Consider the following 13,799-nt stretch of genomic DNA (forward strand, 5'->3'; position numbering starts at 1 on the left):
TGATTTTGTTCACACAATAATTTGTGGTTTCAGAGTAGCAGCTGTGTTAGTCTGTATCCGCAAAAAGAACAGGAGGACTTGTGGCACCTTAGAGACTAACAAATTTATCTGAGCATAAGCTTTTGTGAGCTACAGCTCACTTCATCAGATGCCTCTGATGAAGTGAGCTGTTGCTCACGAAAGTTTATGCTCAGATAAATTTGTTAGTCTCTAAGGTGCCACAAGTCCTCCTGTTCTTTTTGTGAATAATTTGTGGGTAATTCATGGCTTGTAAATATTTCAAAAGCAGCTGTGTTTGATACTTTGATGGGACGTTAGTTTTCACTGGAGAGATCCCCGGCCTTCTTTCCATTCCCCAACTGAATTAAACTCTTGCAATCAGGGTTCCAGTAAGCACTCAAAAAGTCAAAGTTTGTGAATATTCACCCACATTTGCTTAGAGTTAGTAGCTGCTGCAAACATCCACAGGTGGGATTTTCACAAGTGCCCAAGAGGTTTACCTGGGACTGTGCCACCAAATCCTTTAGATAAATCCCACCCCTCCTGTCCATAAGAACTTGATGAGAATATTTGGGGAAAGTAAAAATGCCTGCACCCCTCAATTCCATTTTTATTTGAGCAAACATTTATAGGGTAGAGACCAGAGGTGTTTCCCCAGGTCTAGCACTCACCACTCTGTCACAGAACAGGCTGGGAGCAAGCTACTCTTGTTGAGAGCTTCCCTGGTCAGCACTAGGGGTGGGGCGGGGTTGGGAAATGATCACCAGCACTTCACAACAGAGACAGGGCCTTCATTTACTTTTGTGGAGTAGCTAGCACAAGGCCCTGATGCTGAATGAGACCTGAGTGCACTACTGCAACGATGGACATTTTAGGAACAGCTCTGAGGTGGTTCCACCCTTCCCACATACTTCTAGGAGCATGTATGTCTGAAGAGAGCAAAGAGTTATTCCAGGGAGACAATCTCCCATAACTGTGCCAGTAAGGCAGAGCCAGCTGTTTATTTCCAGTGGCGTGGTGTGCAGAGCAGACATATTTCACTCAAGTTTGAGCTGAGGAGGCAACTACCCACCAGAAAAGCCTATTCAACCAGAAGAAATGCCAGATGGGGATGAGTGGACTTGCTCGTAGCTCTGTTCCTGAAGTGTTTCTCAGAACCTGTGGGTTCATTTCAGGTGGAGTGCAAAACCAGTCTGCAGTCAGAACCTCTGGGAAGACCCTGTCACCTTCTAGAACAGAGAACCAGGCAACTCTCCCCACCAACTTTGTTCTCTCCCTTTCTCCTCTGCTGCCTCCACCACAAGGCTTTTGGGGAAGAGGGCACCATGGAGCTCAGTCATCCCCCCTCTTGGCAAGGAGGCAGAACATGAATCTGACAGAACCCTGTCTGGCTCCTCTACTTCTTGCTAAAGAGGATGATAAAGGCAAGGCAAGCAGAGGTATCGACTAATCCCGGTGACAGGAAGACCCAATTCCACCCCCTTTCCAGCAACTCTGCCACTCAAGATTCTCTTCACCTCCCTGCTCCCAGTTATTTCTGCTGAAGACGCTGCCTCTTCTAGCATGGCATTGCAGCAAAGGGTTACAGGCTAGGGGAGCTGTTCTTTGTTGATGGCAGTGCCCATTTCATATACATTTTTCCTTTCCTGACTGGGTCCATAGTCAGTTTCCCTTGGGCATAGACTCACCTGACTCCCAAATAGAGAGGCAGGAGTAAGGACATTAAGCCTCCAAAAGGACTCCAGAAAGCTGTAGCTGCCTCCTCAGAGGGATGTGAAATGGCTCCTCCCTGGTCTTCAGAGTCTGAATTGGAAGATGACAAATTTCTCCAAGAAAGCAAAGTAGACCCCACTACATCCTGCTCTTTAAAGCCACCATAATAAGAGTGGTGAAAAATCCACTAAGGATCCCCCTAAAATGAAAAGCAAGGGCAAACTGTCTGTTCCTGAGTTAACTGAAAGTATAGCTGATACGCGAGAGGTTATTAGCAGTCACTGTCTCTGTCAGGTCTGCTTCACTGGACCAGAATTCTTGGCCTGTCTTTGGAAATAGCAGTTGTTTGGAAGATAACTGAGTTAGACGTTTTGACCTATTCTTACCTCTCGTTTTTATATGGGTTCGATGTTAATTTACTTAGTAGCATCCAACAAGCAAAACATTTTCTGGCATCAGAACCTCAAACCCAGTTACTGGGTATGTTGTAGAAAAATACAAATATGCCAACTTAAATTATAATATCTTAAACCCTTCCTGATCCTCCCCACCACAGCCTGCAGTTCTTATTAGGGTAGAGTTAATCCCCTGGTAATCTTTCATTGCACTGACTCATCACTTAGCGATCTGCTTTATCTGCAATACCCCTGAGGTCAGCAGGGCACTGGGCAGATGCCCTCTTAGAAGGACCTGGAGATGCACACTTTACTGCAGGAAGCTTCAGGGAGCGGACAACAGACTGAAAGAAAAATGTGCCTCTAAAATCCAAAGGGGCTTTTACCTTAATTGTCAGTAGAAATGCAACTCTGTTTTTGTCATCTTTGCTCTGCCTTTGAGAGTCAGAACCATCAGCGGAGTTTCTTTCCACACCAAAACAGGAGGTGATTGGCCAAGGAAGCTTCTTAACTGTACAAGTAGTTTGTCCAATATAACCAAAGGAGGTGAAGGCTTTGCTCCATTACTCCAGTGCTGGCACAGGGAGTTACTTTAGTGTTGAGTGTATAGACTGGAGTGGCCAACCTGAGCCTGAGAAGGAGCCAGAATTTACCAGTGTACACTGCCGAAGAGCCACAGTAATACGTCAGCAGCCCCCCCCCCCCAATCAGCTCACCACCCTGCTCCCAGTGCGTCCCACACACTGGCAGCCCCGCCCATCAGCACCTCCCCCTCCTTATCAGCTGTTTCAGGTGCAGGAGGCTCTGAGGGCAGGAGGGGGAGGAGCGACAGCACGGCAGGCTCAGGGGAGGGGGCGGGAAGGGGTGGAGTGGGGGCAGGGCCTCTGGCAGAGCCAGGGGTTGAGCAGTGAGCACCACCTGGCACATTGGAAAGCTGGCACCTGTTGCTCCAGCCCCGGAGTCGGTGCCTATACAAGGAGCCACATATTAACTTCTGAAGAGCCGCATGCGGCTCCGAAGCCACAGGTTGGCCACCCCTAGTCTAGACAGTCTTTATCCACATTTTTAAGACCATGTTGGGAGACTGAGGAGCAATGTAATGATCCAAGCAATAAGGGAGGAACAGACATTTCACAGCAGAAAGTGTGAGAAACTAGTAACTGATGGGGAGTTCTTGAATTCAGTGATTCATCCCACACCAAGTATACATCAACCTTTCAAGCCTTGACACATGGCCAGTCCCCAATGCTAGAAGCTTTAAACAGTGTGACACTGGATCCTGTAACTTCAGTTTCATGGCCACGTTCTTGATACGAGGTAAATCGGGCTCTCAGACAACGGATACCCACTGGAGAGATCTGTCCAGCACAGACGCTGACTTTTCCCCCCAGTGGGTGCTCCACCCCCGCTCCGCCCCAAGGTCCCACCCCCTTCCCCAATGTCCCTCTTGCTCCACTTCTTCCCACCCCCCTCCTCCAGCCCCCCATCTGAGGTCCCACCCAACAGCTGTGACTGGTGGTTGCTGAACACCCCCTATTGTTTTTTTTCCCCATGGATGCTTGAGTTCCAGAGCACCTACAAGTCGGTGCCTATGTGGTCAAGTACCCCACCACCACCAGACCCAAACCTAACATTAGTCCATTGAAACAGCAAGGTGGGGGGAGAAGAAACTGGATATAGGTTCCTCTTTCTTTCAGGGCAAGAAAAAACAAACAAACGAGGAGAAACATTGTGGGTTTTAAAAGCAGAACACAGGTTTATTTACAATCAAGTTCTGGTGGGCAGCTGAATAAATAAAAGATTTGCCCTGTATAATCTCAACTCCCCTCTGCAGAAGTTGTCTGAATGAAAGCCTGGGTTAGAGAGAGACCTCTGTCCTAGGAATAACGAATAACCCTCTTTCCTAACCCGTCAAAACACTTCCTTAGAAAACAAGCTCAGGAAGGAAGCAAAATAAAGTGCAAATAAAAAGATGACAGAACGCTGGTGGCTTGTCCGAGGCCCGTCTGAGGTGGAAAAGTTTGGCTGGATAAAAGTTACAAAACATAAAAGTTAGCTCTCCTCCAACCACCTCACATATTTAGATGCCTGAGGATACAGGGTGTAAACCCTGTTTGATGGCACAGGAAGGGCTCAAGCACAAAGGAGAATATTGCACGTGCTCAGAAAGGAGGCAAGTGGCCTGGGATCGCCAGCACCAGAGCATTACATTCAGGATTGAATCCCATTGCTCCCCTGTGCTCCACCAACAGCCTCCAGTAGAGAAGGATGGATGGACAGCAGAAGAGACTATACCTTTATTTCCTGGTACTGGAACTCTTGGTATGGATACATTCCTTGTCACAGCAGCACCACCATCCCCACTGCAGATGTTACACCTCTTCTCTTCTCTTCCCTCCCCTCCCCCCCACGCCAACAAAACTGGAAATATACTGATTCGAATTAAAATTCTCCTTCTCCCGCTTCTTAGTACTTCTGCTATAGGAGCTATTGGAGGGACTTTTAACAAAGATGTATCACCCCTGAAGAATGGGCAGTTCCCTGAAATACAGATCATAATGATGCAGGGAGTTCTCAGATTACCAACTGCCAGAGAGACCATGTCAGAATTGGAGAAGCCCCAAACTCAGCCAACACCACAGGGGGCAGAACTGCCAGAGCAACAGAAATGTTTAAATTAGTTTACAACTGTTCCATCACTTTACAGACTGACTAGGACCCACCCTGTCCATGTTTCAGAATGCCCTCACCCCATGCCTAAGCTACTCCATGGGAACAGAACACGGGAAACAGGACGTGCATTAGGTCAGAATACATGGTAAACTTCTTTCCAACACTTCCGAGTCAGAAGTGCTGTACATACACTTGTATAATAGGGTATTTGGCACAGCTGTCCGGTGAGGGAATCTGGCTAGTACCTTCGGCTCCATCCAGTGCATAGATACTGCATGTCAAGGCATGACTAGTAGTATTCGCCATCCAAATCAGCTGACCCTTTGCTGAGCCTGAGGGCCAGCAGCATGCTTTTAGGCAGTAAAGGGCTCCGCCTCCAGCTCCTCATCTTTGATTGCCTGATTAGAGCTCTCCTCTGAGAGGTGAAGCCCATTGGATGAAGCCCGAATGCATGGAGGATGAATCTAGGCTTGGGCCTCCATTCTGTCCAGCTCTGGACTAGCATCCTCCCAGTGAGAGACATCTGAAACTGTCTTTCATCTCCTTCCAGTCAAAATTCAGACCACAGGACAGCCTTGTTTCCTTTGTCCACACTGACCACATGCGCACCGGCTGGTGACCATGCCACTGCATTGATAGAGGAGCTGAAAGGAAGCCAGGTGTCAATTTAGAAGAGATTCTAATTTCATAGCAGCATTTAGGACAAAAGAAATTAAACTCCATAATTTCCAAAACTCATTCATTTTCAGATCTTATTTATGATACCTGCATTTGTAACAGCCTCCCAGGGATATTCAGAGTATATGATACTCAGTGCCCTGATTGTGAACAAGCAACCCGACAACAAAGCACAAATTTCATAGCCTTAATTCCCACTTCACTGGTTATTGCCATGAATCCACAGAGAAGCTGCACATAAATATCCCATGCACACTGGTATGGGAATGGAACTCCGCATTTGCAATCCCACATCTCCTCACCACAGGTCCTATGTCAGCCATAGCTCAGACCCTGAACCAGTTTAGTCTGCAAGCTTCCTGTCTCACCTGTGATGCTTTGCGAGAGTTCTCTCCACTTTCCCAGTGAGCACATTCCAGATGTACAGGACCCCATCAGCTGAACCACCTGCCACGTAGCTACCATCAGGGCTATTGAAACACATTCAGTGCAGAAGAGAAAAAACAATTTATTTTGAAGTTAGCAGCTTTTGTCCCCACGCTAATCTCTAGAGTTTCCAAAACAAGCAAATTGACATTAGTGGTCTGCACTTGCAAATATTAAAGTTTCACCAGCTCTTATCCACACTGATTAGCAAGACCGAGAAGTTTCCAGATCACGTGATGATGTAACCGCTGGGTGGCTGGCATTTAAAGATAAACATTGGTTTTTGTAAAAAGAAAAGGAGTACTTGTGGCACCTTAGAGACTAACCAATTTATTTGAGCATAAGCTTTCGTAAGCTACAGCTCACTTCATCGGATTGTGAAATCTACTTACGCCAAAAGGGTGACTGTGGCACGTCACTTCATCTCTGTGCCTCAGATGGGCATAACGACGCTTACCTCCTTTGTAAAGCACTTTGAGATCAATGAATAAGATGTGCTATATAAGGTAGGTATATTATTCTATTCGATTCCTAACATTAGACACCGAAAAAAAGTCCATCATAATAGCAGCCAAGGGCTCTTTTGTGGTGGGCACCTTTAACACATAAAACAGTTCCTCCCCCCGAAAGCTTGTAATCTACAAGGGGGAAAAAAGGAGGTGATGGGGAAGGTTGATGCCTAAACCTAAACAAAGTGGTTAGGATAAGCCAGGGATCTCAAACACGCGGCCTACGGGGTTATTTTCTGCAGCCTGCCAGCTCCCTGCACCCCCTCAGCATTTACCTAGAGCAGCTCTGGCCTGGTGCCCACCGGGGACAGGGCAGGCTCCCTCCCTGTCCCCGGCGCCACTCCGGGAAGCAGCCGGAACCTCGGGGGGGGGGGGGGGGGGGGCGGCACAGGGTCCTGTGTGTTGCCCTGGCCGTTCCTCCAGGTACCTCCCCCATTGGCCGCAGTTCCCCATTCCTGGGCAACGGGAGCTGTAGAGGAGCTACCTGGAGTAGCGGCCAGGGCAATACACAGACCCCTGTGCCCCCCTGCAGGTCCTGGCCACTTCCTGGAGCAGTGCAGGGGCAGGGCAGGCAGGGAGCCTGCCCTGCCCTTGGTGTGCACCGGGCCAGACCAGCCCCCGTACCCCTCCTGCACCCCGCACCCCTGCCCTGAGCCCCCTGCTGCACCCCGCACTCCTCCTGCACCCAAACCCTCTGCCCTGAGCCCCCTGCCGCACCCCGCACTCCTCCTGCACCCAAACCCTCTGCCCTGAGCCCCCTGCCGCACCCCAACCCCCTGCCCTGAGCCCCCTGCTGCACCCCACACCCCTCCTGCACCCTGACCCCCTGCCCTGAGCCCCTTGTCACACCCTGCACCCCTCCTGCGCCCCCTGGGGGCAGGGAAGGAGTAGAGTGGGGGGCGGGGCCAGAGCAGCGGGGAAGGGGGACGGTCAGTGGTGCGGCCCTTGGGCCAATGTATTAGTCCTCAGGTGGCCCTCATGGTCATTTGAGTTTGAGACCCCTGGGATAAGCCATACCTATACACACTAAATTTAGCCCTAGCTTTTTTCATTGCTTTAAGTATTTAACCCTTAAACCCTTACCTGTTCCATTGCTTAGATCTTAAGCTTTCTATTTTAGTTTTATATTTAATCCCTGTTAGTCATATTTAAAAATCTTAATGTGGGTTTTTGTTTTTTAAAAATCAGCAGAACTGGTTCTATACTTAAGGTTCCACAACAATTCCTGTTAAAAGACCCTGTTTCATTTACTTCTGACTTTGCCAAACATTAACCATTCAGATTGAAGTCTTCCTTGTCAGGTGTCTGTCCCAGACTGACTATTTTTACTTGAACTTCAGCAAAAATGGTTCAATCGTTTGAGAAGGATATTAGAAAAATGTTTCCATATTAAAACAATTCTTTCAACATTTCACTGAGAAGCTCTATCACCTGCACGCTTTGGAATAAGAACATATAGTCTAAGGGAGGGGTTGTCACCCTGGTTTCAGCGATGTGCCTTTTCTTGTTCCCATGAAAAGCTGCCCAGATTCAGACAAATTAAAGCCTATGAAAAACTGCAGTTCACAGATGCTCAGTAGATGTGTGTTAGAACTTGCCAGCTAAATTCTCTGAAGATTCCATCTATAGTGGAATGTTCCAGCCCAGGGTCACAGGGGCTGAACAGGAATTCCCTGCAATTGCTATTCCTGGCTACTATGACATTGGGCACCAGAACTGGCAGCCAGGTGACTATCCCTCTTTTGCTCTCAATGCACTTGCTGGTGGTGTCCAGGCAGTGTGGAGGAGGAAGTAGCCTAACTCAAAAGCAGAAGGGAGACCCAAGAACTGGCTGAGCCAGGAGACTGGCACATGGGGCTTAGGAGTGGGTGGAGAAGAAGAGAAGAAGATTGGATGACAAGCCCAAGGTGGAAGAAGACTGTAATAAGATATAATAAATATGCACTGGGGGCCAAATTAAGGTTCCATGGACAACCTTAATTCTGACATTTTCTTGCTTTTCAAGGCTTGTTTTTCCAACATTAACTTTGTTTTAATATAGGGGGTGTGCAAACTATATGGAACACTGGCTGTTCCCTTTTTCCTGATTTTTACAAACGGTGAGCTCTTTTGGTGTCTAATTGTAGATACCCAAGTCTGAAAACAGTTTTGCTGACTGCCCAGTGCTAAGTGTCCCCTTTTGTCTTATGACTAGTGTTAATGGCTACCCTACTGCTTGCGTTGTAGCACAAGTGATCAAGAAGCAATCAATGCATGCTGCCGACTGGTAATTAGCTTGACAGCGTTTGTTGGTTTGGAACTTTGCCCTCAAATGTTACTGCAGAATTTGCAATAAACCAAACAGCTGGCCCCCACTCCCATCCCAAACTTCACTCAGTCTCACCAGTTTGGCCTCTTACCTGAACACGACTCTGGTCCAGTCAGATCCACATTTGAATCCCTGGGCACTGAAACAAGTTGGAATCAGGTAGTTATGTTTTTAATATGAATCTTTGGAAAGCTAGCTCCTCAAGACTAAATGAAGATTATTGCATTGACTGAGATAAATTCTACATTCTGTTTAACACAAGCCACCTCTCTTTCTCCAACCTAATCAGAGGGACTTTTCTCCCCAGTGAGGGGGACAAACGGTCTCCTTCGAAGAGGTGGAGACAAAATCTTGACAAAATAGATCTTTGGTGTCAATTCATGGATAATGTGCAAACTACATCGTCAGAGACATGGCTCCAAAGGCTTTCACCTTCCCATTGAGGGACTAATTGGAAGGTTTCATTCATAAAGGACAAGGGCAACACCAAAGTTACAATTATGCCACAAAAATCCAGCCACCTGCCACATACCTTACTGGGATCACACTCACCTGAAAGTCTGTTTGACAGCATTGACTCGCAAATCAATGATCTTCAGCATATCATCTCGGGAACAGGTCAAGAGCTCTGTTCTCTCTGGGTTCAGGTCTAAAGCTGTGATCCTCCCAAACAGTTCCAGCTCCTGCACTATGCTCTCAGTCCTGAAGACAGGAAACAGCATGGGTAACTAGGCATCAATGATCTTTACTCCTGGAGGAACACTGTGCCACTGTGTGCGACCAGAATTCCCATCCCCTGCAGAAAAATGATTCTCTGACAAGGAAGCAAAAGGAAACCACAAGAAGGGGTCAAGTGCCCCTCCACAGCAGCCCAGGCATGTCATTTCAGGCTCCCAGAGCAGGGTGATCTCTCACCTCCGTGCAGCCAGTGCCTGTGCTCCGCACTACCATGCTGGAGCCCTCACATTTATTTATTGACAAATAAAATATGCAGAATTTTTATTTTTTAAGCACAGAATTCCCTCAGAATAGATCCTGTCACATGAGCATCAAAATCTGTATCCTAGACTTGCCCCGGTGCATGGGGATAGGAGAATAAGTATCCACTTATTCATTATCCACTTCCACATTTTTCTTATTTCCCAACTAAAGTCTCACATTGTGGATATTTTGTCCCCAGCCAAGGACTGTTCAGAACTTCCTTCAGAACCAGCTAGGGATACTTAAAACTGGCCAGAAAGATAAGAGAACAATGCAAGATATTTCCTTACTCAGGGGCTAATCTGCTGTCAATATATAACACAACATGCTACTAATAGCTCAGAGATCAAAACAGCAGTTCTATCATGTGCAAAAAGGTTATTTATTCTTGATGACTTCCTCATATTCCTGTAATAAATATTCCAAGCAATGGAGAACTCAAAGAATGGAAGGGTCACAATTCACAGATTCATCTTATGTTCTTTAGCATTAAATTGCTAGAGAATCTAACCCGTGTCAGAGGATAGTTTTACCTGATGTCCCAGAAGCGAATCTTCTTGTCAAAATGTCCACTCATCACACACTGCTCTGTGCACACTATATCATTGCAGCTTGATCCTGCGAATACTGTTTTTATACCTTTAAGAAAAAAAAGGGGGAGGGAGGTGTCACTAACAACACAGTCTCATTCCCATTGTGCTGTACAAGTTGATAGCAGTATTTAAAAGTCACACAACAGCAAACATCAAAATTCTGTAGCTGCACTGAAACTACTGCCCCGAGAGGAGTTTGGGGTCATGGGCAGTGGGGTGGGGACAGGTGAGCTCTGTCTTAGAAGAAACTGATTACTGAGAATCCAAAATCCCCAACAGCACATTATTCCCCTGAACCACTTGACTACCATGCCCAACATCCCTACAACTGTATAAGGTGTTTTACCACCACTTCATAATTAGTCAAACAAATCATGGATGAGCAACATGACACACTCCCCTTTATACACAAAAAAGAGTGTAGGACGCTGGGGGAGAAAGGCTGTCTCTGTGCCAAGTTGTACTGAAGAAACCAGGAAAATATTTTAAGGCAAATGTTTCTGCTATGAAAAACTGAATCCTGCCATTTGCTTCATTGGAGGCAGGAATTGGAGGGATTTCAAGAGGGAACTTAAGACCAACCCAGGGTTGTAAGGTCTGACCTGCCTCCAACTTTCTACAGTTTGATGGACAAGAGGGTCTAGAATGCAGTGGCCCACTCAATCAGCAATGCTTTTCACTGTAGCATACGGTCTTTTCTTAGGTTTCCCATCCAGGTAACAGCCAGGCCTGACCCTGCTTAGCTTGCAATACCGAAGATCAGAATATCATCAAAAAGCACTATGGCTGCAATTTCCTGCTTTTTGGAGACTAAGAGAATAAAACAATTAAGCTGAAGTAAAACTTTCGTTTACATCCACTAAAGAGAATAAGAGGTGTGTGAAAGACAGAAGGACGTTGGTGCTGGGGTGGAAATGGTTTCCTTACAAACTTTGCTGCGCAGGTCCCAGAGCTTGAGGGTCCGGTCATGACTCCCCGACACGATGCGTGCATTATCCAGCAAGAACTTGGCTGACAAAACCTTCCCACTGTGGCCTGTCAGTGTGTGCTGGGGAGAGAAGATTTACATGGTGTAAATGAGCAGTTTCAGCTACAATTGCTTCTTGTCCTCATGGCTATGATCTTGCCATTCAGCAGCTTAACAGGGACAAAGTCTTTGATTCAACTCCTCCCACCTTAGTCTAATGTTTGACTAGAGGCATGGGTTACCAAAAAAAAAAAAAAAAAAAAAAAGCGCTCATCTTTCCATTCAGGTTAAACAGAATGTAGTTTTGACTCCCAGTCTGCTTCTCCATGAGTCAGCAAGTGCCAAGAGTACTCCCTCTGGGTTGGAGATACACTCTCCCTCAATTGCAACTCCTTTCACTAGTTAAGGAGTAGTTCTTTTGAGATCTATGACTCTTTTCTACCACTCCCAGTAACCTCGGTTGGAAGGATGGTAACTACAACAGTCTTAAAGGATAGACCAGGGGATGGACTAAAACATAGTAAGAGTTGGAATGATGGTGTCTCCAGATTTCAGAAGCTGTCAAGTAAAGGAAAAAGGGATCTAGTGTTAACTCTGAAGTCTCAGCTTGAAAGCCGGAGATCTCCAGAAATTAGAGAATTGCTCCTATCAGCAGATTTCCATGACTGTTTCTGTCTGATGCCAACTGCAGTCAGGGCCCGTTGGAACATGAAGTACAATCACCACAAGTTATTAGATACTTTTTTGTCAATCATAGAACTAATGTAGCATGAGAGAATAGACTGCCGGGAACAGGGAAAGTGATCAGAGAGCAATCCTTCCCAAAAATCAAATCTTCTACTGTTAGTCACTGAACTTCTGACTTGCACACTGCTACATGAACTACAGAACCACCAGAAGACTTAAAAATGGAAGTGAAATGGGAGCAGAGTGAGGAACTGAAAAATTATTGCACAGCACTAAAACCGAAAGGTCATGGATTGTCTCAGTGGTTGCAACATGATAGTTAATCTCTGGATACCACAATTTTATGGAGAGGATATTTATAACCTTGAAGAATATTCCATCATCACCCTTGATGCACTGCCATTAACAAGTGAATACTTGTTTATAAATAGGTAGTTTGATGCAGGATTTAATATCAAATCAACTCAACTGCCCTCAATGAACATGCAAGGAAGATAGGAGGGAGGGACAGCTCAGTGGTTTGAGCATTGGCCTGCTAAACCCAAGCTTGTGAGTTCAATCCTTGAGGGGGCCATTTAGGGATCTGGGAAAAAAATTGGGGATTGGTCCTGCTTTGAGCAGGGGGTTGGACTAGATGACCTCCTGAGGTCACTTCCAACCCTGATATTCTATGATTCTATGATAAATCCATGCACCAAACCCATTCAGACAAGGAAGTCAATGTGCTGTTAACTCAGTGAGCAGTGATGGTACTGACCCAAAGCCTGAAGGGACACTGGAAAATTGCAGAAAGATCTTGTGAAGACTGAGGGGAGTTTTGCATGGGGACTTTTCACACAAAGTTAATAATGATTACCGTTAAGATTCTGTCACAGGTAGTTTTAGCAAAAGTCAGGGACAGGTCATGGCTTTTGTGAATTTTTGTTTACTGCCCAACAACCTGTCCCTGACTTTTACTACAAATGCTCGGCTGGGGGGTGGGAATACCCGGCTCCAGCCCCACAGGGCTTGACCCAACCCTAGCCACTGTGCTGGTCACTGGACAGCTGCTCCAGCAGCCCTGAGACTGACAGCTGCTCCAGTCCTGGCGCAGAAGTAGTCATGGACTTCCCAGAAAGTCATGAAATCCATGACCTTTGTGACAATCATATTCTTAATGATGATCTATTAAACTGTTATACACCTTTGTTTCTATCTGATGGTAGGATTTTTGGGCCGATCTAAAGCTGCAAAGATTTTGACATGTTCAGGAAGGTTTCCCATACAAGATCTAACATTCTGGAGATAAATATCTTCATATTAAAAGCAATCAAGTGAATTATATTGTAGGTGTACTTTAGAACAATACGTAAAATGCTGAAGATCTACAGAGCAAATAATGCAACATGGGGCAAAGAGAGAGATTCAAGTTCACTTCTAATGCCTGAAGAGCGTGAGAGGCTAACCAGTGCAGAAATGACAGCAGAGCTTCTGTGTCAGAAAGGGAACAGGCCTGGCTATTCCAAAATGCTTCATGCCAGATTGTGTATGCGACAGCTTGTAAGAGCAACTAAACATATCTTGGGTTAGAGGCAGCATGCCAAATAATGTTTGGTGAAATATTCCTAAAATAAAAATTTAAGAACAAGGATCATGTCCAGGAGCAGGAATAACTGAAGCCTCTTAGACAGTTTCCTCTGCTAAGGGAAGAGAGCACTTTTCAGCCTAGGGAGATCACAGGCATGTCCTTCCTTGGACAAGGGCCAAAGAGTCCATTCTGAAGAGGTGGAGGAAGAACATGAGCAAGAGATTAGTCTTTTGTTAAGTATCCTGACTAGAGACTAGTGCTTCAGGGCTTGTCTACTCCAACAATTGAGCCAGGGACCCAGG

The 13,799-nt window shown here is 46.3% G+C and overlaps 1 protein-coding gene across 2 annotated transcripts in view; it reads right to left on the minus strand.

The window, feature by feature from the left end:
• Positions 1-3,837: 3,837 nt before the first annotated feature.
• The window catches only part of ATG16L1 (autophagy related 16 like 1), a 28,003-nt gene continuing 18,041 nt past the window's right edge, over positions 3,838-13,799 (minus strand). For both annotated transcript variants that reach the window (XM_077825993.1, XM_077825994.1), the window contains 6 exons: positions 11,204-11,324; positions 10,217-10,322; positions 9,255-9,404; positions 8,794-8,841; positions 5,828-5,929; positions 3,838-5,425 (listed from right to left, as the gene is read on the minus strand). In XM_077825993.1, the coding sequence (XP_077682119.1) occupies positions 5,332-5,425; positions 5,828-5,929; positions 8,794-8,841; positions 9,255-9,404; positions 10,217-10,322; positions 11,204-11,324 (621 nt within the window). In that variant the 3' untranslated portion in view covers positions 3,838-5,331. The remainder of the gene's footprint in view (positions 5,426-5,827; positions 5,930-8,793; positions 8,842-9,254; positions 9,405-10,216; positions 10,323-11,203; positions 11,325-13,799) is intronic.

The sequence above is a fragment of the Eretmochelys imbricata genome, chromosome 9 (genome assembly GCF_965152235.1).
Source record: "Eretmochelys imbricata isolate rEreImb1 chromosome 9, rEreImb1.hap1, whole genome shotgun sequence".
Classification (NCBI taxonomy): domain Eukaryota; kingdom Metazoa; phylum Chordata; order Testudines; family Cheloniidae; genus Eretmochelys; species Eretmochelys imbricata.